Below are 26,816 nucleotides of genomic sequence, written 5' to 3' on the forward strand. Positions count from 1 at the left end.
ATATTTATACACACATTAAATAAAGTTTTCATTAATAAAAAAGTGCAACTTTCAATAGAACAAAAAATGATGGACAATTACATTACGCATTGTAACACTAGTAAATCTTTAACAATTTATTGCATCTATCGCGAACATGTGTACGTATATACAAAAGACGCGAATTTCAATTAGAAAATATATTTTTATTATATTAGAAAATATAATTTTATTACATAGTTAAATTTTTTATGACTTCACATTTCTATTTTTACATTTTTCCTCTTACATTTTTCATAAATTTTATATACATGTGTATATACGTGAGAAATAATACGAAGTTATTTTTTACAGGGACATTATCCAGAGAGACCGGAATGGGTGGAATTTAGCACAAAAGCAATATGGATTAAACAAGTATTATATACATTCAATTAATTATATTTCATTATCTTATACACATACACTTCCACTATTGCATATTTCTTATTTTTCGAGAATAGAAACATTGAACGTCCATGTCTCATAGTAGTGCAAATGCATGATGCTTTCTCCAATTTTATATTAGAAAAAGCGTACTTATAATTAAATGTTTTACACATAAGGTATTCAAAGACATACATTTCTGTTTTGCACATTTTATTTTACTTGTTGAAAATACCATTTTAGATTAAGTTCCGTCTACATCATATACATATACCTAGCGTCAAAGCTGATCACGAGAAAATAAAGGCACTGATCTCACCCGAAAAAAGCGTAAACATAAACAAAACTTAAACGATGTCCATAAAATTGTTCGTCTACATAGAGCAGAGACTCCTCCTTTCTCGCTTTGATTGATGCTGTTTTTCTATATAGGTTTTCTGTAAAAGCACAAGTAATTGTTCGTTTTAATTTATCGATTATTTTAATACAATTCTAAACTCAAGATATATTTTATTTGTTATTAAGATATATGTTATATTTTATATGATAAATTTATTTTATTATGTATAATCTATAATAATACATACTTTTGATACAATTAAAAAACCCCACTGAAATCCAGGGCATAACCAATCACGGTATGGGAAATTAGGCAATAAGCAATACACACATCGCGTTAAAAATTTCTCTCTATGTATCATCGATAATTCGATCTAGTTTATGGATTGTCAATGGTATCACCATTGCACGTTTAGAAGATTTCTTTTCAATTTGAAGTGAATTCTTATTTCTCTTGTGTCAGAAATGTCAGATCTTGTGAAGAAGCGACAAGGATTAAAATATAATAGGGGACAAACTGTCACGTAAGGTGTCATATTTCCTTAAAAGCGATAAACGTCTTAACCTATTTTAGCCGATGTATTTTAAAGAGTAATTTGAACTGACAGTGTTCACGTCGGTACTGCTGATCGAAGTTGTATCACATTTTACTCTTTGAGTACTTACATTCTTCTTTTGCTTCTGACACTGATCGATGCTAGTAAAACTTTTATTCTGAATAATGTAAGAAGAGTGAAGTATTGAAATAGTGTAGTCATTTTACCAGTGTGAAGTAATATTTCAGTGTCCCGTGTAAACGATGCTTGTCATTCGTTTTGACATTAATAAATTTTACTGTTTGGTAACAAATTTCCCGCAAGGATAAAGCGGTTCTCAACCTACGAATTTGTTTAGCAAATAATTTTTTTCGATATGTGTCGACTATTTTCTAATAAATCACAATAAAAATACGCGTTACAAAGGAGAGTGTTTATAAAATTATGTTCGTTATATCTTTAGAGATATTTTAAAATAGCATTAAGTATGCAATTTGAAAATTTTTCGCGGAATTGATTAATAATAAAAGTGAAAAAGTTGTTCACAGAAAGTGGTATCGTAAAAATAATAAACCGTTCTGTTAAGTATCATATTTAAAATTGTATATTACAGTAATGTCACGTTTAAATTACAATAAGTCGGGGGTTCGTATTGTAATTTTCGCGAGTAATTTTCGTATTGTAATTTATTCCAGGAATTCACTCGCATTCGAAATTCGAGATCCTAAACAAAGAAATAATAGTGAAAATAAGTGAGAAAAATATAGTAGGGCAAACAAAAAACATGCAATTTCAAAAATATTAATTTCAATAATTTTCATTTTACTTTTATAAAAATGCTGCTGGTGGATTGATAAAGTCCTACCCATAAAAATGAGTTTATACACTACATAAATCGGACAAGTTTTTATTATTAATCTCAGTTCACGATTTTCTCTTAGTACCAATATACTATAAGAATAATCCTTTGGGTTACTTAAAACCAGGAACCTGTTAACAGTTATAACTAATATGAAAAAAAATCACAGGTTAACAATTATTTTCTCGACTAAAATATTTTTAATTACAAATAATAATTTTGAATAATCAATTACTCATTTTCGATTACTCATAATCAATAATTATCGATAAAAGGAATTGATTGCGGTTGCTCATAACGATTATCGATGAGAGAAATTCATTTAAATTCGATGAAAAGAAATTTCGATTATAAATAATGTATATCTAAAATGTGTGGAAATCAATATTTTTTAATCATGCTCTTTTCTGAAAAATTTGCTGTAGTCTTTCATATTATTATTTTCAACTGAAGTAGAAAATAAATTTTTGTTACTGATTTTTTCAATAAAAATTTGTAGGATAACTGTTATTTTTGATCTCTGTTTAGAACATAGAATAGATTCAATTGAATTTTCAAACAGTCTGTTCTCGAAAAATACTCCATCGTAATTAAAAATTTATTTCTAAAAAATTAAGTGGAAATATGCAATAAAATTTCTCTATAACGACTCTCGGTTTTGAAAAGACTGTTGCAATAAATATAAAATGTTTTCCATATAAAATAATTATTATAAATCTCTATTTCACCTGTGTTTAAACATACATGTACTACACATATGCATATTAAATGTATTTGTACCTCAATCCATGTCATTTTTAGAACACGGATACTCATGAAATATTTCACGTAATTATACGTATACACGCGTGTATTAACATATCCGTATTTTAATTCATATAATTTTTAATATGTGATTATATATACAAGATGTTTCACGCAACTGAGACAGGCCATAGGCCTTAAACGGTAAGAAATAGAAAAAAATTTCATTAGACAAACTTAAACAGTATTGGATGATGCGTGTTTCGGCGTATGTGTTTACTCCGAAAATGGAAGCGTTTCAAAGATTTCAAGGTCATCTGTATTTTTTTTCTATGAAACTATACATTTTTTGCATATCATTGGATACCTCTCTTACCTCCTCTACAAAAAAAAGTATTAGGGCACTTAAATCAAAAATTAATTCGTTCAGACGATATTTTAACTTTATTGTTCTTAGTTTACATTCAACAATTGCCGTCTTCGTCATACTCATGAACGTTATTTGCTGACATACAAACACAACATGCACATACGCTGAAACACGCATCATCCAATACCGTTTAAGTTTGTTTAATAACATTTTTTTTATCTCTTATCGTTTAAGAGCTACAGCCTGGCTCAGTTGCGTGGAACACCCTGTATATTTAGTGGAGTAACTTTGTTAGAATAAATTGTGCTGAAAATGGTTATTGGTATCTACAATCTGAAAGTCTATAAAACTATATTACAATAAATTTCGTTAAAAGTAAATTAAGTAGAACTATATATTTAGTAAAACTAACGTAGGTCTATTTTTATCTAAGTGTTAAAATTACAAATCTTTAACGAAATGCATAATTCACAGGAACAATGATCGGTTATTTATTTCGTTTCGTTCGGTTAGTTTTATTCACCATTCATAAAGAAGAAGCGTGTCTTTACAGAAAAAAATGCTCATAAGGGGCAATCATATTGATTATTTTGACTCTTCTGATAGTTCAAGCATCAGCTAAACACTCGAATATTAAAAGTTATATTGTTTAAAGTTTGTATTAAATTTAACAGATACGTTCACAGATATGTTAAATTAAACAAATACGTTTAATACATTTGCATACGTGTCTTTTTAATACACATTCATAACCATGATTTCTAATAATTATAAATGGTATTATATTTTTATTATTTATGATCCGAATTCAATTGGTTTTCACAATTTTAAAAAGCTGCTCCGAATATTATTTATACAAGCTGCTAAATCTCTGTTTTTAGTGAATCTTATCGCAATGCTCTACAAGCCTTCATAGATCGCAGACGATTTCCTGACGAGACAGACGCACCGCTCAGTCCCGATAAGACGAGAGCCGACCTGTTAAATAAAAACAACAACAAATGCGACAACGAACAAAAATCGCAAGAATTGAAGTCAGTTGTACCGGGTCTGCCGCACATACCAGCTTCGGACATCTTTGAAATTGGATGGGTAGCTGGTACAGAAGATCGATATCTTGAACTGATTTTTGCTGAATGGCAAAATACTAGAGTTTCTCTGAAGAGGCACACACATCCGGAATGCAAAGACACTGTGAAAGCTGACTTGGATGTACTTTCGTACGTATCATTTCATATGAAAGAGTAATCGATTAAAAGTAGACTATCGATATCTATACCATTTTGATTAAAATTTATTACATTTTTTTAAAGATTCACATGTACATTTTTATTTTGCATATATGGCATATGAATAATGGTATGGTATCACGATAGGTAGTAATAAAATTTATCTCTGTGTAAAAAATGATACTACCAAATAGTATCTGCGTAAATATTTCTATTTGTACTTCTATAAATGTACAAAATAGTTAAACAAATTCAATACATAAATAATTTTTCCAAATTCGATCTATTACTATCGCATGTTAAGGAATACAATTACGAATTATACAGGGTGTTTATTTTATCTGGATTCGATGGAATATTTCAGAAAGGACTACATATACAAAAATTGTTTAGTATGAAGAGGGATATAATATGGTATAAACAGTTTTTCGAATGGTAAGTTTTCAAGGTTAACTTTTTTTTCTTAATGGGGACCTGTATTTTTATTTCGAATTTCTATTCCATGTAAAGATATGAACAACGTTCGTCTAAAATATTTGTTTGTACGATATCTATTTTTTAAAATATCTAAAGAAATAACACTGCAAGAGACAAAAATTGTTTATTTTGTTCTTATAAAATTCTGGATATTTTTCTAGAAATTAAAATGGAGAAAAAAATTTTGTCTGCAATTTTTCCCCAAATTTGATAAGAGTGAAGTTAAAAATATTTGAAAAATCAATAATTTTGCAGTTTTTTCCCTAAATGTTAGAGGTTGTACAAACAATTATTTTGATTAAACATTTGTATTTTTACATAGAATGGGATTTCAAAATGAAAAGTATAAATCTGTATCCAAGGAAAATAGTTGACTTTGAAATCTTGTCCGTTCTTTTGCCAATAAAAAAGACAATTATACCGTATTATATTCCCCTTCATACCAAACAATTTTTGTATCAACATTTTTTTTACATCGTTAGTCGTTTCTGTGACATTCTAGCGAGTCCAGATAAAAAAAATACCCTATGTATAAGGTGCTTAGAGTAATAAGACCGAACTCATCATTTTATACAAAATTTTTTATTTTATAAAATTGATTTATGGTAGCCAACACATCTTCCTATATGTTGATGTGCTTTATAGATTTTATACTTCTTCCCAGTATAAATTAAGGATTTATAAAAGAAAGGAAATTTTGTTTAATAGTTACAGTCGTGAATTTAGACGAATATCATCGTAAAACTTTTTTACAACCAGAATTACATTTTCTTACAATAGATCTATTTTTTTATATTCACTCTGTTTAATAAATTTCTTAATTATTTCATAATAGATATTGTTCAATGTTTGTTGGTAATCCATTGATATTTATTCCTAACTGCATGTGTCAGCACTTTAGATGAAAGGTGGCGGGAATATTTCAACATTACAACTAATTTGTAGCTAGGGGAGACAAGGGACAAACGTAACAATTTGGGTTTTTGATTCTGTAACTTCTAAGTTCCATAACATTTTTAAAAAGCTCGAACAGGGCAGTAAACCTACATTATTAAACAACGTAATCAAACAAAAATACTAGTAATATATTACACCAAGTTTTTTAAATAAATCTTTTTTTGAAGCATGTCATTTGTTACTTTTGCCGCTACCCCTAGGGGTGAAAGTAACATGCGATAGTTTGAGATAGGAACGATGGTAACATCTTATTTAAGTTTAAAAATTAAATTAAGTAATAGAAAAAATACTTCTGAAAAGTATTTTTATTTAATTCAAAGGTAATAATAAGTATAAATATCAATATAAATTTAACATAGATTTTTAAGAAGCCAGCCTACAATCTGTTTTTCTTTTACAAATGTGGGACGTTCTGTAAACAGTAATTCCATATTTGAAGATCACATTTAAAAACTTAATAACTCCATTTGTGTCCATTTTCTGATTTTTATTTATGTCGTATGGTAGGCAAAAGAGAATGCTTTTATTGTACGTTAAAGTTGAAAAGCTAAAAATCTTGACAAGTCCCAAGATATAGATTTCTTTTGAATTTTCATAATGGGTATACAGGGAAATAACTTGACAAGCCCATGTGAAACAAGAGAATAATTCGACACAACAAGAAATTCAAAGTTATGACGTAATTTCTAATAATTGTATTGAAAGACGTTGACTACGCTGATTACATCACTTGATTTTGTTATTTTGTATTGTCCTGTTTCAAACTTTAAAATCACTGGTCTATAAAATTTAGGAAATGTGACTTAACAAGTTCTTTCCTTAATAAATTTTGTTAAAAATAACATATCCGTTAAAGCAAAGAGTATAGAAAAAGTCGCAAGTTATAATCAGGACAAAAATAACAATTTGTTACTTTCATCCCTACTAACAGTATTTCTCACGAACGCGTTCTACATACTAATCTAACTTATAATCATAACAATTTTTATACCTACCTATAAGGTCAATATCTAGTGAATACAATACAAAAAAAAGTCAAAGGATTTTATGAAGCTAGAACAAAAAGATACGTAATTGAAACAGACCCTATTATTTACTTTTAATATACTATTTCAATAAAACGTTAAAATACGAAGAACCGCTTATGATCACGTGTTACAAGAAACTAAGGTAGAGGAGAGATGAAAATGACATGTAAAGATAGAAGCACAAGATTATTGATCGATTGGTATTTGTTTTGTAACGTTTGTTACATTCGTCCCATGTTACGTTTGTCCCTGGTCTCCCTTACAGTTGTAATTGATAATATATAAAAAAAGGAAGAAATGAGGTAATAGTTTTCGATACATAAAGATACACAAACTTTTTTAATTTCGTCATTATGGAAAGTGCTTAAAATGCGTTTGTTTCTAAACTTTCCTTTTTGAATTCTACTTACTCCAAACAGTCGTTTCCTCTGAGCAACCGTACGAATAAGACGTGTTTTGACAAGTAGTGCCTATGCGAGCGAGTCAGTGAAATTTAAACCAATGATATACGTCAGTTTTTCTACTAACCATAGAAAGCTCCATTCGTAGGCATGGCTACGAATCTTCAAAATAGTAAAAACAGTGATCTTCGATTAAAACTACAAAAGTTATACCGATAAAAGTTATACCGTTATTCAAAACCACAAAAAGGGAAGGATTGCAGCACCTCGTGATTTCGCTAATATAGATATAAAACCAACAGAAAATTCATCAAAACGCAAAGCTCCTACCAAATGGTTAATAAACGTACCAATCTCAAACTCATTTGAAGGCCTATCAGACGAAGCAGAAAACAAAACAGAAGAAACACAAATACAACCAGTACAACAAAAACCACCACCACTTTTGATTAAAGTGCAAATAATCAAACTCTTAAGGAAACTTTTAGATGAAGTAGCAGAAAATTATTATAGCATCAACTAACGAGGAAATAACCAAATTAAAGTCCAAACTAATTCCCCAGAGAATTATAGAAAACTGATTACGGCTTTAGAAACAAAAAATGTCAACTACTTCTTTCGTCTTCAAATCTAAATAAAAATCACACGCCTTATGATCAAATATCCTCAAAATGGATCATAAAATTAAAATAGCAATGTGGTATGCCAATAGGTTAACCAAACAAACATTAGAGCTAAAATCATTTCTTACCCTAAATAATATTCACATCATACCAATCTCCAAAACACACATGACAGACAAACATTACATCGAAATATCATCCACCAGGTAAAGCACAGGGTGGAACAGCGGTAATCATAAAAAACAAAATAAAACATTTTTCCTGGTTTAAACAAAATTAACGGCAAAATAATTGAGGAACTCCTTTTAAAAACCCTAAGAATGCTGACCATTATACATGTATAACGTAGTTCAAAACAAAATATTTTTCAAATCAGTGGAAAATAGCAAAAATAATAATGTCGCACGAACCTGGTAAAGACTCACACATAGCAGCCAATGACAGACCTATATCATTGCTCCCGATTCTTTCCAAAATAGTGGGACGAATAATTCTGACAAGAATAAAAACCATTCTCGAGAAAAGTAGACTGATATCAGACCACTAATTTGGGTTTCATAACCAACACGCCACAATTCACCAAGTACACATAGCTACTAAATGACATCATTACATGTTTTGAAAACAAATTATATTGCTCAACCATATTCCTAGATGTCGAAAAAGCAGTTGATAAGGATTGTTATTTAAAATGGTAATAAAGGATTGTTAGCATACAATCCTAGCATACAGGATTGTTATTTAAAATGGCAATAAACTTGCGAAAACCATGCTATCACATACTCAAATCATACCTAACCAAAAGAAGGTTCCTTATCCAATCTTAAGACGATCAATTCACAACATAAACGCAGGAGTCTCGCAAGGGAGTGTGTTTAACCCACACTTTACACTCTATACATCGCTGACATACTGTCCACATCAACTATAACACTCTCAACTTTCGCTGACGATACTGCAATTCTTGCTATACACAAAGACCCTGAAACTGCTTCCGCAGTGCTCCAAAAAAGTCTCTTTGCAGTAGAACGATGGTCCAACAAATGGAAGATAAAAATCAATGGAGAAGAATCCAAACACATAGTTTTTATGTTAAAAAAACAAACGGCCCCAGCGTCCCAATAAACAATAAAGTCATACCGCAAACTAATACTGTTAAATACTTAGGAATCCACCTGGACAATAAATTTACTTGGAATTCCCATATACGGAAAATAATAGAACAAATTAAATTAATGAGATGAAAGATAGAATACTTAACGGGTAGGAATTCCAAACTAAGTACTGAAAACAAGCTACTAATTTACAAAATAATCATCAAGCCAATATGGACCTACGGTATTGAGCTATGGAGCACGCCAGCAAATTGTCATATCCAAAAATTAAAGGCTTTACAATCAATTAAATGACATAAAAAACGAGGACCTAAGAGAAGATCGACCCAGTAGAAGAAGTAATTGTACGATATACTAAAAATTACAAGTCGAGACTAACTAATCATCCTAACATACTTACATAATCCTACATATTTACATTCAACCTACCTTAAGAAGATTAATCAAAACGCATCCCATAGATCTAACGTGCTAATGGTATGGACCACTGGAAAAATACCTACGTACTACTAACAAACAATCAATAATAATAAAATTTACCGAATGTTGTAAAACAAATTGCAAATTATAAGGGGACAGTTACAAAAAAAACTTACTCCAAACGCCTCATTTTAGTTCTCAATTTTAGTAATTTCAATGATTTCTCGATAAAATAATTTCTTGACGATTTTTTTTTTTTGTATTTCTTGCACTCATGATAATTATTTGGATGTTGTAACTTCGTTTTCTTATTTATCAGGGAAATTCGACATCCGAATGTGCTACTATTAATGGCCACTACCCACACAGATGATCATGGTTTAGTATCTATATTCGAGTCCGTCGATTGCACCCTCTACCATTATATACACGAACAAGGTGAACGAATATCCATACAGGGTATTGCGAAGTGTGGCGGAAGACTTTCCGATGCCCTAAGACATTCTCATATGCGCGGATTTGTGCACACTGCCATCAGTTCGCATTGTGTCTATCTAGCTTCTAGTGGTATCGTAAAACTCGGCGGATGGGAGCTGGCAATGCACATACATAGTGTAAGTAAAGTAATTCAATGTTTTCTTTTACATATGCATTATTGACTTATTTTATAGATACATATATAATATAAAACGTTCTAAATTGTGAATAAATGCAAATAATTCCTAATAGTTTGGACTAGTGTAAGGAACAACATGTAGGGTATTAGAATACGGTATTTGCTATGTACCATGTTTGAAAAATTGCATATCTATGACACGGGTTTTTATTACTGATACTAAAGTGAAGCATTTTATACTTCCAAAGAGTTCACATTTTGGAAGCTAATTTTTCTCTTTGTAATGGAACTGGATCGTTCAAACTATATTTTCTTTTATTTTTATTTTCGTGCTAAGATTATTTGAACATATGTGTAGATCATGAATAGAATTCAAAAACAATAAAATTAGCTTTTGAAATAAGTTATACTATATGGAAATTTTACTTATTTGACAAGAAGAACAGTTAATTTATATATTTGTATATGTAAAAATCATGAAATCGATCGTTTCTTATCATTGACGTAAGAAAATTTCATCGATATGAAATATGATATTCTCCACATGAAATTGGGGAAAAATAAAATCATTATAACAAAATAATTTTGTTAATTCCAACTTTGACTATTTTCGTGAAACTGGATTTATACTTACGAATTCTTATCCTAGAAACTATTATCAAATTCATTTATTTTTTTTGTTTTAATTTAGAATTTAGAGGATTCGTATTAATTAAATAATATTTGCGAATTCAGGGATCGTATTTGTATAACATTACAGAGTATAGAAAAATTTTAAATTTTACTTCAAAGGTCAGATCTTTTAAATTCGATAAAATATGGACATATCCTTTGAAGTTGCTTACAAAATTAACTTTTGCTTTGTTGATGATCTTGTCAAAATTAATGTTCCAATGAGTTGTTAAAAACGGCTATGTTGAGCGTGATTCCTAATGAAATAATCAACCCAAAGTGTGGAATAAGGTTTACATGTCCATATTATGATTCTAATACTACATATGTTAAACAAGTAAAACTTTATAAGAAAGCAGTTAACAAAAATAATGGAACATTACCGTGCCCCAAACTATTACGTATCATCTAAAATGCTTTGATCGAATTTTGTTGTTCACAATAAACTGTTATACATAAAAGTAACTTTATTTTCAATATTCTGGCACGAACAATGATACCAATACGACAAAAACAATTTTTGATTCTATGCATTGTGCTCCACTCTGTTCTTCCACAGTTTGATTGTAACTTTTCTTGCATAATCCACGTAATCAATCTTCTTTACGTTTTCCTTTGTTAGACTTTCCAAGCTCTTAATGAAAAACATGGACTTAGGCTTAAAAAAAAGAAAAAAATAAGTATTTCCTTATCTTTCATAAATAATAATAACACTGATATCATTTTGTACGATAATTTTCTAATTACATTCTAATAAAATATAATTTTAAAATCATTTACCTTCATTTTTAATATTCTAGCTATTTTCGAACTATACACAATATATAAACGAACAATCCTCCAAAATTAGCACGAAAAATCATACAAGTACTGAAGTGCTCTTCTAGAACAAAAATCTTTGTCCATTCTATCGCATTGTTTCTAGTCGATTATCAGTTTACTTACATAGACTAGACCCTTAACAGTATGTATCCGTTCCTCTTTTTCTCAATTTAAGTTGGACGCATTCAACTAAGAACTTTCAAATACCACAACGTATATTATATGTTATTTTAGAATTCTAACTAGTCTCTATGTCATTGTAGATCTTGAAACTAGAACTAATTCTTTGTTTTTTATTTAGGATATAAATAGAAATATATTTTCATAAAATATATTTAAGTGTTATTTGTAGAATACCATTTCAGTGTTAATAAGTGTGTTATTCAGTTTCTTTTTAACTAATTTCCTGAACAGTAAATGTAAAATACAGCTACATATAGAAAGAATAGTATTTCTTATTTAAAAAATAGCTTCAACATTAATTTGTTCATTTAATAGTTTAATTACAAATTATAATTTTATATTATTATGTGAAGAAATATTAATTCTTGTAACATTAATGAAATCAGGAAATATTTTATTGATACTTCTTATCAATTTTTTCTCAGATTTTCCAATTAAAATTTAGTTTCACCTGCAAGTTGTCATTTTGTACTTAGACGAAAGCATAGTTAGATATTAATAAATTATCGATTTCTTGTTTCTCAGAAATCTAATAAATCGTATTGCATTGCACATTCTTTTGGATGCAGCAATTTTTGTGTGAAAAATCAATGCGGATATTACTCATTTACCATGTAGAATTAATTGTAAATACAGAGGTTTCAAGCCTAACTTCCGTAGTATTATGCAGACCATTTAGTCGAGGGTGTGGCAAAAACACACCTTTTTTTCGCGTATATGGAAATTCATGAACAGAACTTAACAAATTACTATAATATTGTAAAATAAGGGTTAACTTTAATAAACTGTGTAATTCTCTCCTTTTCGTATTGATTATTGATTATTATAAATTGCATTTTTACGAATATAATATATCGCTATATCTTCTATAAAGAATACAATCACAATAAAATAACTTTAACGTTATGTAGCATTGGGTTGATGCATAAATTTCTTTACATCACTTTTCTTTTTTGCGTGGAGTTATTAATAATCATCAAAGTACGTTATTCTTTTAACGTACGTGTTATAATTACAACTAGAAATAAGAAACTGTAATTATTTTGTAGCATAAGAAAATATGTCATTGATGCATGAGAGAAAAAGGAAAAGTGACGCGATAGAAATATATGTATGTATCAAATCAGTATGTAAAAGGTGTTCCAAAAATAAACAATCAAATTGTAGTAATAACTTTTTTTACTTGTAAAATTAAAAGAAATCATAGACGTTAATTCCAATATATTATTTTTCTTTCCAAGTTGTTGCAATTATAAAGTACTGTTATCGCTCTTTTCTAGTAATTCTTGCTACTATCTCATAACTAAAAATTGGAGACTTCATAATATAATAAAATTTTGTTGATATTAAAAACAAAAAGAACTGTAAATAAATCAGATCGAAAATTAATCAGGAATAGCATGAAATCATGAGTACAGTGATAATATTATAATTAATATAATACGCACTCTATAAGAAATACAAAATATTTATATTTGAAATAAAATAAAAAAAATATAATTCATTTTTAATATAAGTAGGATATCTCCCCAAAATGTGAATATCTACTTCAAGAATACCTTATAAATTTTTCGCAAAAATGACAAAATATTAAATTTTATATGACATATAAATTACTTTTTATATATACTCTACTCTAGATTGAAAATTCTTTTTGGTAATATATACATAAATAGTTAAAAATCGATTGTAATGTCATATCCGTCCCTTAGTCGGCGCACCCAGTGATACTTACAACAGGAAATTGTTAGCTTTGTTTCTTACAAAAAGATTCAGTTTTGAATAAATTCACTCTACCCTGACGTTCTTAATTATATTCGCCGACTGAACCGTGAATATCTACGAGAATCGTAAATAGTGAATAAATTCGTCCGCGATATATTTTATTTCTGGATATATGAATTAATTAAAAAATACGTCATTAATCGTATGTCTCTATATTTTCTTGTGTAACATAAAAGATCATTGTAACCAAAACCTTAGTCATGATAATACTTATAGAATAATTTTGGAATATTAAGAATATGATATGCTATAATCATATGCTATAATCACAGACAACAAGATAATTAAACAACGCCTACCAAATCAAATGTCTATTTTCTCTGTTGAAGCTTACGCAATTCATGATGCTCTAAAATACATTAAAGAAAGTAATTTCCAAGACCATGTCATCTATACTGATGAATCCCCTTAAAAAAGAAAGAATGAAATAATAATAAACATATTATTAATATACAACGAACTCGCTAACATAAATAAAAATATTACTATTACCTTCACACCAAGGAATAATCGAAAACGAAAAAGCAGACTCCAATTCCAAGAAAGCAACAATACTTCCATTAAATTTTCTGGTCCGTATATTTTACCAAAACTTATAAAACATGAAAAAAGCTACATCAAGGAAGGATAGTACCGAACACGGATCACATAGAATAAGACAAAAATCCACAATGTAGTTAAGGATTTTTATCAAGGAATCCCAAATACCGAACTTAATAGGAAAGAGAAAACAGTAATGTCTCGACTAAGGGCAGGACACTCGAAAATTACACATGAATACGTGCTAAAGAAAACGGAACCACCCTACTGGAACGGCTGTCAAAAGCCCATAATAACACATCATCTCCTATTTGAATGCAGAAAATTTGAAATCTAAACAAAAAAACATGGAATCAACCCAGATACAACTTTAACCTCACAGGACCATATAAAAAATACAATTAATTATTTAATAGAATCAAATAAAAAACAAGAAAGGAATCTTATATTACAAATATCGTTAAACTAAATTAAACTATACTTCTATTACTAAACATAAGTATAAAAGTAAAGTGGCGATTACCAAAACAAATCAGTACACACATTAATAAACAAAATTAATGAATAATATAAACTTTACTTTAATAGATTGAAAACATAAACAGTAGGTATTAATTATGAACTCAAATCATATTTAATTTATATTTCTTTAAGAAATATCGACAATTAACCAGATACAATAAACAGCTTAGAAAGTAATTCATACCTCCCCACACTTTCGAAATAGAACATTTAAAAATCATAAGTGAGACTGTCCTTTTTGCTGGCATAAAGGACAGATGTTACGCTCGACGGTTTTGACAAAAAGTGTTAGACAAAATGAATTGCAATGTAATAAAGACAAACTACAAGAAACACTACAATTAGCAAATAATTAAGCATAATTTATTTAGGATGAATGTTTGAGAATCAACCGTGCGAACTTTGCACAACCTTTAATTAACTTTCACGCTCAGTTCTCACGACTTTTTTCACATGCATCATTAGCGTTATAATATGCAATAGCATTCTATAGCATATAGGTACATGCATATAACGCTGTAGCAAATGCATCAGATAAAAACAGCTACTCAAACTACAGTTATGTACAAATTTATCTACATATTTAAAGCAAAGATTATTCATGGTTCAGATTCACATTTGACAAATGAAACCGTGTCAAAACAGTTTAAGCAATTTAATTTTATTCACAAACCGATATGAAAAATTGACTTTGTATAGAATAATTATCGACGGATTCGATACTTTCATGCATGTTTTTAACTATCGTTTCTGGTTCGTTCTCATACACTTTTTCCGATAAATCGAAGATGAACTGAAAGAAAAGATGCAATATGATCGCATCGAGACAATCAATGCCTTCCCTATGCCTATTTCCTTCCATAAAGTCTGTTTGGATACGATTTCACTTGTAAAAAATATATAAAAATCCGAGTTTGTAATCTTATAATTTTCCATAATGGTTTGAGAATAAAATGAAGTTTTGAAAAAGTTTCATTTATCAAATTTTGCTTCGTATCATAAACAAAATTTGTTTCAAATATGTAAATCTGTACTTAATTACTTATTGTTAGTGAATGATAGTGTCAATTTTATGTGAGACAAGATGTATAATACATGTATCTCACAGCCTTTATAACTTTAAACTCCTTTCAGAATATGAAGAAATATTCTCTTTGTAACATTACACACATACCTAGAAATTTTTTTAATTCTCTTACTTTGTTAAACTTATGTTCCCTGCGAACTTAATATATTTTGTTATATAAGAACATAAAACTTTGCTCACTACATAAAAGTAACGTTCTTATGTATTCATGTACATTCTATATTCTTATTCGTATTCAGTTTAAAAAAATTACATTAAAACTCTAGGATTATAGTACTTTTATATTTTACTTAAAATAATCTGACTAGTAAAAAAAACCTTTTAATAAATGTCATTTCCACTCCCCTCTTTCTTTCACATTCTCTTTCTCCTTAGTTATTTGTTCTCCTTTCCCATTTTTAGTTCTCTGCGTCTTCCACCATCATACTTCTATTTTAGAAAAGACTCCCCTTCTTTCTCCATTTCGATTCTTTTTTTTCCTTTCCCGTTTGATTTCTTTCAAATATCTGTTCACGAACTCGCAACTAACATCTTTTAAAAGGAATATTTGAAGTATAGTTTTAATATTTACATAAATTTAAAAGCACCAGTATCGTAACTTTTAGTGACAGTATACGAAACAACTGCTTATACTTGTTCACTTTAATTAACCTTGTTACGATCTTTTGTTTCATAATATTAACACAGCCACCAGTAGATAGAGAATACGAGGAACGCTTAAGAACTGAGATCTTCCGTTGGCAAGCACCTGAACTGTTTGATAGTTACAAACCACGCAAAGAAAGTGATGTGTACGGATTGGCTATGTTGATTTGGGAAATGTGTACAAGTAAGTGTTCAATTTAATTCAATTGTTAATTTTCATCTTTCGACATTTTTTGAAAGTACTTGAACTTATGAGTGCTTCGTTCGAACTTAAAATAATTAAGAAACCAACTCATAAACCAGAAAGTCTGCTAAGGGTATATTTAATACAATAAAAAATAAAATAGATTTGAACCAATGACGAAGAAAATCGTATTCCTTCATATTTCAATAAATTACCAAAGCGTTTGTTTTGGCTTTCGATAAAATTTAACGGCCATTGCAATTATAAACATTTTTACGATTCCTGTTAAATGTTTAATCTTAAGGGTATACATCACACATATTCAGCTTATTAGAGCTACTTAGAACATTCCTACTTTAATACACTTTATTTCCAGTGAAGTGACGAAAACAAATCACTATCACTACTTTTCGTTGACTAAGGCGTGTAATACCTTTGCAAGCGAGAGTTCAATGCTCGAAAGGAAGGAGGCTGTAAACTTAATTCTTCAAACTTAATACTTCAAACTTAATTCAAAGATACAGTACTAATTACTATTCCATTATTTAAGATGTCAATTATCTTCTAAACCTAAACGATGCATAGTAACAATTTTTAACAAGACATCATTTCGATTGCAAATGACCTCTACTAACTATGTATGTAAAAGGAATTATACATATCCATTTGAAAAATCTAAGTTGACCTTTATAACTCGGAATGATCATGAATAAAAAAAAAAAAATTCGTGCTCTTTGTAGCTATTATAAGAGGATACGATCAGATATGTCAGAGCGGCGACATTACTGACAAAATTAGGCAAAAACACAGGTTTATGCCCTACGATTTTTCGTCCTTGTACGAAAAGACTTTTTGCTAGGAATGGGTTCATTCAAAAAAAAAAAGTTCAACGCAGCGCAGTTAATTCGTGATTTAACGAAATTCTGCTGATATTTAGTAATACGAGCATTACAAAGTAGAGAAAAGATCTACCATTCACAGCCATGAAATTCAAGCATTTTTCTGTAATTTAGAGACTGTTTATAGACCTAGGCAAATTGTCAAATGTTAGACTATAATCTCCAAAATTAAGTTTGGAACGTCAATAAGTAACAAACGAGACTGTGGTTTGAATTATCTTCAATTTTAAAAACTACACTATAACAAGCATACTTTAAATATTTATTACGTACAGAATGTATTTTTATGTAATGATGAAGTCTGATTACTAACTTTATTATTTTTTAGAGCGAACGTTTGTTCAGTTTCGATTTTTCAATATTGAAGACACCAATGTAAACGAATGAGAGAAAATCAAATTTGGTAAGGAATGATTGTAGCTATTCGCGTGACTTATTGTCATTTATAAAGAATAAATATGTATAACTTGTCTCATTCTCATATTCATTCAGTTGTTCGTGTGTTGCTTTTTCGAAAATTGACCTTACATTTTTGCTTAAGTAAAGTCCGATAGGACATTATGCTTTATCTGTGTTCATAGACTCATAATTCGTTGCAAAAGTACCCATCCATATATGTGTACATCGTTCCTTGCTTATTTTCGTTCTCTCTCAGTCATTTCCATTTTTTCTTCCTCGATGTTTGCAAAATTAAAAATAAGTCAGAAGGAAGCCGAACAACATGTCAATGCGTTTTATAAGTCATTTTGAATCAAGATCATGTACTACTAGTCTTGATTTATTTGTTATTAATTAATTTCAGACAAAATAGGTTCTACATATACAGAGGGTGAGTCACGCAACTGTATTACCTGAATTTTCTTATAAACTATTTGTTGTATGAAAGAATGTTTCAAACGAACGTTGTTTGGTATTGAGAGTATACTCCTCTTTGGTATGCTCCTTTCGTTTGAAACATTTCTTCATATAACAAATAGTTTGCAAGAAAATTCAGGTGTCTATATGTATAATTGTAACGGAACAGTAGTTTTTCATGTAGATGAATTTATTACTTTATATATTCTAAAAGAAATATTCAAAGTAACGACCCTCCTCCCTTAAACGTATGCGTACGTATATATTTACTTTATATTCTAATGAACGTTTAATAATAACAATAATAATAATAATATAGAAACAAACTGAGCTTCATAAATAGTCTGCTGCTGACCAACAGTTTACCAACGATACTTAACATACAGATTGAACAATATTATTATTTCGACATATGTCGAAAACGATTGAATCAAGACCGATAGAGTAGATGACCTTTTTGATTCAGAATGACCTAACAAACATGCTGGTAAAGTTATTGAGTTTTCTCCTGAGACACCTTATACATACAGAATGTTTGACTATTAGTGCAGGGAAAATTTGAAAAGTGATTCTAATCGTCAGAATAAGATAAAAATGAAGAATAACGAAATTACAATTGGACTTATATGTGTTAATTATAGTCATTTAAAAATTGATAAATCCCGCTTGAAACTTTGCATCATTTCTACAACGAAGACAGTGGCAGGTCAGGCCATGGAAAGCAGTAATAACATATTTAATAGTAATAAGATGTTTTAAATCCACTACAGTTGGGTAAAACGAATACTATCACGTACATCAGTGACTATGATCACCACCGTTTTCTTTAACTCTTGCAATTTTCGGGTCAGTTTGAAACTTATTTTAAATTTTTAATGCTTCTCCAATAAGAAATCAATTTACATAATATTCGTTGAATTTTAGTAAGAATATCTAAAGTACACATTCTTATATAAAAATACAATTTATATTATTTTGTGCAATTAAAATTATTTCAGTTACCCATGTATGTAACAGTTACTTGAATAATACATCGAAATTAAATATTTATAAGTGACAAACGTTCAAACGTAGTTTCATTATTCTTGACTTTTATTTTAACGTCTGGAACCACCCATTACATTTGTTTACACCTGTAGTCTAACACCCTGTATAATAAGGAGGTATAATATCGATCATAAATTCAACTACAGTAAATGTGTATAAAACAAACATGCTGAACTATACCTTTTGCGTACGCAAGGATTTGTAAGCATTTTGAACGTTAAATAATGTCAATAACAATGAGTATCAAAGTAAGAATAAGAATGTGAAGTATAACTTCAATTGTTATGTCATACTGTACAAAGTTTTCGACAACAAATCTCAGAAGTTTTAACAGATTATGCTACATGTAAAAATAGGATGAAAAGTACGAATAACGACATTATGTTCGAAGCTTCATGTCAGAATTATTAATTGTCGCAAAGATGTCTAAAATTCGCATGTTTATCTGACCTGGGACTTATTCTACTGTCGACGTGTATTAGTCAGGTCAGGCATAACGAAATCAGTAGAACAAGTCCTGAGTCAGACACATTTCACACGTATTTTAAGCGTTTTTTAGCAATTCCTCGAAAACAGTCTGAAACGCAGTTTCATCCATCTCCATTTTCGTTTTATTTTAGCGTGTATAATGACCCCTTAAAATTTTTGACACCTACATAGCAACTAAAATAACATTTAAATATTTTACTACATCGTATTCTACATCATCATAAAATATAAACCGAATACCCCTAAATTGTAAATTCTGGCATACTTGCTGTTCAAATTATTTACCCGTGTCTATGCATGTTTCTACATATACTGCTTTTTATCTACAGATTTGCACCACGCTAATAATAAATTGTTCAAGTGCAAAATCAAGACATTCAAAGTTATTTAAAAAATTATTTGTTAAGTAATTATCACAATGTGTCCTTATTTATCACAATACTCACGAAACGTAGTTAAAAAGAAGAAAAAAATATATTCTATTATAGTAAAATACATAGCTTTAACAAAATCATCAGATCTTTGCTCAGCTACTCGCAACGACGCCATACACATTTAATCAAATTTTTGGAGACATTTATCTAAGAATAATTTTGTAGATTTACATTTTGTGAAATTCAAAAATGTTTTGCATTGCAATATCTTTTTCATTAATTTGTTTTATCTAAGATAAAAACTTTTGCACAACATTTGTCGCACCACAGTATGATAGCTTATTCATAAAATTTTGTAAATGTACAACTTGTGAAAATAATTTCTAATTAATAAATAGTGCATGTACCATGGAGCGGGTATAGCAAACGAGATGTGGAAAGACAATACGTACATTGGAAACGTGGTGTCATTATGGACTTATACAATTTCCCACCATTACTTAACAACTTATTAGACGCTGGATTGCAACTTGATGTTAATAAAAGAACGCTGGATATGAACAGAATGCGTAGATTTCTTCAGAGACTAGAGGTTTGTTTCTTCAATTAAAATAAAAATTAATAAAGCTAAAACTCTAGAACAAATTAAATTTATTATTTCAAAGAAATATAAGTATTTCTTTAAAGACTTTGATCAGATGAGAATTCTGTTGTCTTATATAAATAGCATGTATTAATTTTTTACTCTACTGTTTTTCTATCAGGGAAAAATCATATGATAATTTTACACGTTCTATGTTTCCATTAAAATCTGTATTTATGTTCAAGAAACACTTTAATAGCTTTGACATAATATCTGTAGATGCAATATGAAGATGAGGAGCCAATATATATCGATCAATATACAAACAACAATAATGACGCTGGAAGTACTTACATTTTGCCCTTGAGACCTCCAATAGGAACGTCCAAAACGAAAAGTGCAAGATTAACAAAAAGTATTTCGACTAAACATTTATATCCTACGAAAACTACTGACTTCTCGATGAGACATTCAAAAAAACTTCCGTCTAAACAAATTTCTTCCGAAAATTTACAAATCACAGCACATGCTGAACTAATAAATTTATTTAATAACGGTGCGAAACAGAATAATGAAGAAGACATACAGAAAAATACAAACACGTTTTGTAACGTCCAGAATAATTATAAAAGAAATAATTGTTCAAGTTATAATTTAGAAACTTCAGATTCTCTTCAAATAGAAGAAGATAATCCAGAGAAACTAATACAACCATGGAACAGCACGTACAAAAAGGTCAAAGCACCCCAGGAAATTGTCATAGAATCACGAACTACCTCTGTATATTCATCACCAATGTTGGAATCAACCGATGACGAATCTTATAAAGATGCGAGGGTGAATCTAAAACAGTTAAAGAAATTATTAGCAAATAGAAGAGAACATTTTTTTTATGGAAGTGATTCGTCACAAGGTTCTACAGATACAAGTATGTACTGAGTGATCCTCTCGCTTGAGGACTAAAAATGAAAATAAATAGTTAAATTAGTATCGATTGAGCTCTATACAAATTACGTTCGTAACACGATAGTTGAAAAGTAGATCTCTTTGTAATATACTTGAGAAGACTCTCTATCTACTAGATTTCTTTCGGGATATTTGAAAATTCACCGATTATACTTGACGTGCTATTAAATAATGGACCGAGTAAGATTTAATTCGAACACTACTTATCTTATCACTAATACTTAATTATTTATTTCTTAAAATAAGTACATATCCTACAGTACCGCTCATAAGTTTTCGAACGGGGTCACATGTTGAGAAAAATACTTCTTTGTAGTAACTGATATATATTCTTTACATTTGTTTTATATTTATATCATAGCTTAAAATTAACTATATAATAATTGTATATTTAGCAGTAATTAATGGTTAGTTTAAGCAATAAATATCTGTTGCTACTACTAAATCTGTAATTTTCCAAACTTGTGAAATACTTATGACCGGTACTGTGTATGCATATATATGAATTTAATATGTATTCGTTATTTTCTACTAATGAATCGCGTTGTCGGTGTTGCCTTGTTTGATTTTACGAATCAAAAATAATCATTATTTAAGTATTATTTAGTTTTTTAATTTTCATATGAATTATAATGAAACTATGAAAATAAAAACAGCTGACTACTTATTATTATTACACATTGTAAAAATAACGATATTCGACACGATATTCAATTTCCATTTTATTCAGTTCATTATTTAGTAACACATTAGATTCTTGTAAAATAGACCTTCATGATTTCCGAGTGAATCGGGTTGTCTATTCGGACTACATTCAATCGAAAAGTTTTTTCGAAATATGTTCCATTTTATTTAAGAAAACTAAATTGATTTTCAAAAAGATTGAAAATGAAAGAATTTTATTATATATTGCAGTAGTTTAAACGTTATTTAAACCAGTGCTCAGTTTACATAGAACGCATCCTATATAATTGATATAAGCTTTATATGTATGTAACTTTCCATTTCACATGCGCATATTATATTAGGTCCAAAAACAAAAGACAAAATATCTGCTCAAACAAAGAGCAAAGATTACGAACCACATAAGCCGGCTAGTCACAAAACTAGTTTAGAACCGAAATGTAATAAATCTCCTGGTCAGTACGATCCATCTTATATCAAATCATCGATTGATCAACATCGTAAGGTATGAGCCAAATTTTATTATTTTATTGCATGATCTTTTATAAATACTGTCAAATTATATGTTGCGCTTTGTATTATAGGTACCTTACATACACACGCCTGAAGGCATTAAAAGAGCAATAATACAACCACGAGTATTAAATTCTGATCCACAAAGTTTCTTCGAAACTTCTTTATGGAGAAAAGAAAAGCTAATTTGTTTATCCAAGATGAGAAAATCATACGACGACGAATCAGTAAGGATTTATTTAATATTCATATAACAAATTCATAATACCAATAATATACGATGAGTAACACAGAGTGAAAAGTTACGCAGGAGGTGCTGGAAAATAAAATAAGAAACATTTTTTATCTAGTAAACGTATGTCCGATCTTCCTTTGTTTTTCATTTACAAAATTTAAAAAATATGTTGCATAAATACGTATTTCAAAAGTGACACGACTCAAGAAAATATATTTTTTAGAGAATGCAAAAATCTATCTATAAGCTTGGAAGAAAATTATTTACTAAATAAATAATATTGATAAAAAGAGTAGTAGTCGAAAGTTATCTTACTTGACTAACTCATCTACAGAGTATTTACACGTTATTTGCAATAAATGATTTTCTTGACATTATTTAAATAGCTTGTAATTTATATCTGAAGAGTTCCTTAAACATGCTCTACAATTTTACAATGAAACTGTAGTTACCAAACTGATTCATAACTGTAACTCAAACATCACATTTCTTAAAAGTACATACGAATATGTCAGGGCAGCGATTTTACCGACAAAATTAGGCAAAAACAGGGGTTTTTACACCCTGACACTTTTCGTCATTACATGAGAAGATTTTAAACTGGAAAATGATTCATTCGTAAGAAAAAGATTCAATGCAGTGCGGTCCAGTTATGATTTAAGGAGATCCTACTGATATTTAGTAAAACGAGCGTTACAAAGTAGAGCAAAAATCGACCGTTCACAACATCGGCATTTAAGCATTTTTATGCAATTCAGAGAGTGTCTTAAACGAAATCATGATCAGATCGCTCTCCACTGAACTTTTTTCTTTCGCATGAAGCCTTTTCCAGCTCAAAATCTTCTCATATAACGACGAAAAGTGTCAGGGCGTAAACCTATACCTCAGTATTACTTTTAGTTGGCTTATCAATAAAACAGAATAAAATACATGACAAATTTAGTTAGTCTTGTGCAAACGAGGCGGCGCCTAATTAAGAAAGCTGCCAATGTGGAATCGGAATTTGCGATACCCAAATTGGCGACGTGTATGAAAATACAAATGAAAATATTTGGGCAATTAAAGAGATCGCGCATGGCTCGTGTCGCTTGCCGGTCGACTTGAACTGTTAAATCTCAATGTTTCAAGAGCGAGAGAATAACTCAATATACTTTCATCCGATTTGCTTCAAATTTTTGGTAGTTGTTGATAATGGTATTGTGTTGAACCCCCAGAGATTTTTATGAAATTTTGAGGGATGAGTCTAGGAGTGATGATGTTTCATAAAATATCTCTATGCGTATTTTTCGTGAACAATTAAAACAAGTCTATGTACATATTTTTGGAAATTAATAATAGCATTCTGAATGAAGGCTGTTGGAAAGCTGCGGATAATGATTTCTTTCTAAGAGACAGATCCTGCATTTAAGTTGCGTTGTGTGTGTTTCGACACTGCGTCTAGGCAGTGGAAATTCCTCGATAAAACACGAAGAAAAAAGTAGAAAAAAGTTCAAATGAATGTGTTAATATGTATTTGTGAATGAAAATTTGTGTAAAAGAATTACAATGTTTGCAAAATACTGTTATATGCAATTTAAATATTTACAAAAAGGGAAAAAACAGTACTTTCCAGATTCGGTATCGAACCTGGGACATATCACAATCAAACTATCAAGCACAATTACCCAACCGCTTATTTTGAGGATACTATTAATTTCTGAACATATAGGATGTGGTAGGGTGTATGGTATAACTAAGAAGAGGGTGATTGGATGAAACTGAAAGTAAAAAATATAATCTCTTTATAAGATACTCAGTTTTTGGGAAAATTAAATTTAAAGATTCGTCTGATATACATGATGTATATGTATTTGACTATCCCTGCGCTTTAAACATATATGGAAGAGTAAGCGGTGCTTTTGTCATTATTTTATACATATATATGTACCTTCCCGGTTGTACCACACACCCTGCTACAGTTTGTGTATAGATTTGTGTTAATTGTTACCAAGAAATACGCATTAGCACGAGATATTTCGCAAACTGTCATCGTTTAATTTCTAGATTCATCCCTCAGAATTTCATACATCTCTCTGAGGATCACACCCAAGAGTCTCCTTCTAATTCTAAGTTGGAAAGTGAAAATATTTGAATAAACCAAATGATCGCGCGTGGCTCGCGCCGCTTGCCCGCGACTTGGATAGCGTTTGAGTTTCAAGAGCGAGTGAGTAAGCTTCATTTTAAATTCGTCTTTTCTTTTTACTTTCTGTAGCTGTTTGAAGTGGTCCGAAATACCGAGTTCACGTATACGCAGCTGGTTCCTAAGTGTATGTAATGGAGAAGGAAATTTTCAGTAATGCACGTCGCCAATTTGGGTATCGCAAATTCCAATTCCACTGTGGCAGCTTTCTTAATTAGGCGCCGCCTCGTTTGCACAAACCCAACTAAACTTGTCATGCATTTTATTCTGTTTTATTGATAGCCCAACTAAAAGCAATACTGAGGTATAGTACAACTCGTGGTTTCGTTCAAAACACTCTCTAAAATACATAAAATTGCTTGGATTCCACGACTGTGAACGGTCAATTTTTACTCTACTTGATAACACTCATATTACTAAATATCAGCAGAATCACGAGTTAACTGCGCTCCATTGAATTTTTTTCTTTCAAATGAATCCTTTCCCAGCTCAAAAACTTCTCATATAAGGACGAAAAGTTAGCTCCCGTAGACCCATATTTTTCCGACTTTTGTCGGTAATAATAACAATATGTGTGTAAAATACATGTTTTGAATACCTACCAACAAATGAGGCGCTGCGGGTAATAAGGGCGAACTTAGCCATTTTTAAAAATACTTCTTATTTTATTTGCCCTTATAGAAAATAAATAAAAAGTGTTTTTCTCAAAACTCGGATTCATTGAGTTCGGTTGTACTACCCGCAACGCTTCAAATAATCTCTATACTATATGTATATAGTGTTTGATAACGGATGAAACAAAATTTCAAAGAAAAACGAAAATAAAATATAACAAAATTGCGTTGGAACCTTCATATGTAAATTATAAGTGCCTTAAAGAAGCAGTGGTTATCATTGCCAGGATATAAAAGGGCATTTGCTTCATTTACTCAGTGGTAAAATTTTATAGCACTCGATTCGAATAATGGCATAATAATCACTTCTTTCACATAGCCCGATCTTTACCACAACTTTTGTAATAGCAATAGTGGCGACCAATTTGTCGAGTTTCAGGAATAAATTAAATTATTATTTTAAATACACGAAGAAATAGCACTACATTATTCACAGTATGTTAAAACTTTATTACTGAGAAATAAGGTGAAAGCAGATACAAGAGAGAGGAAGTTTCTTGGTTTTCTAGCATCCCCTGCTCAATACACCTGCGATTCTGATTGCGTTTTATTAGTTATAATAAAAAGTAAGGAATTAAAAATAATAGTAATGAATCATTTTTTAGATAAAAACAGACTACTTCTTACAAGATACTGATAGTAACAAAACAGATCCTATTGCCAGCTTTGAAAAAGATCAAACAATTCATAATATCAATTCGCAAAAAAGTGACAATACCTACATTATAAACAAAAAAGTAGAAGGTAATAAGTGTATTT

General features: G+C 29.8%; 1 protein-coding gene across 2 annotated transcripts in view; it reads left to right on the plus strand.

Moving 5' to 3' along the window:
* LOC143181472 (uncharacterized) overlaps positions 1–26,816 on the plus strand; it is a 44,498-nt gene that overhangs the window by 15,735 nt on the left and 1,947 nt on the right. For both annotated transcript variants that reach the window (XR_013002280.1, XM_076381867.1), the window contains exons 2-10: positions 334–396; positions 4,135–4,473; positions 9,823–10,117; positions 16,418–16,559; positions 20,622–20,815; positions 21,086–21,734; positions 22,801–22,961; positions 23,041–23,196; positions 26,663–26,801. Coding sequence is in view for 1 of the 2 variants with exons in the window: in XM_076381867.1 (XP_076237982.1) it covers positions 334–396; positions 4,135–4,473; positions 9,823–10,117; positions 16,418–16,559; positions 20,622–20,815; positions 21,086–21,734; positions 22,801–22,961; positions 23,041–23,196; positions 26,663–26,801 (2,138 nt within the window). In the remaining variant the exon portion in view is untranslated. The remainder of the gene's footprint in view (positions 1–333; positions 397–4,134; positions 4,474–9,822; positions 10,118–16,417; positions 16,560–20,621; positions 20,816–21,085; positions 21,735–22,800; positions 22,962–23,040; positions 23,197–26,662; positions 26,802–26,816) is intronic.

The sequence above is a fragment of the Calliopsis andreniformis genome, chromosome 1, assembly GCF_051401765.1.
Source record: "Calliopsis andreniformis isolate RMS-2024a chromosome 1, iyCalAndr_principal, whole genome shotgun sequence".
NCBI classification, from domain to species: domain Eukaryota; kingdom Metazoa; phylum Arthropoda; class Insecta; order Hymenoptera; family Andrenidae; genus Calliopsis; species Calliopsis andreniformis.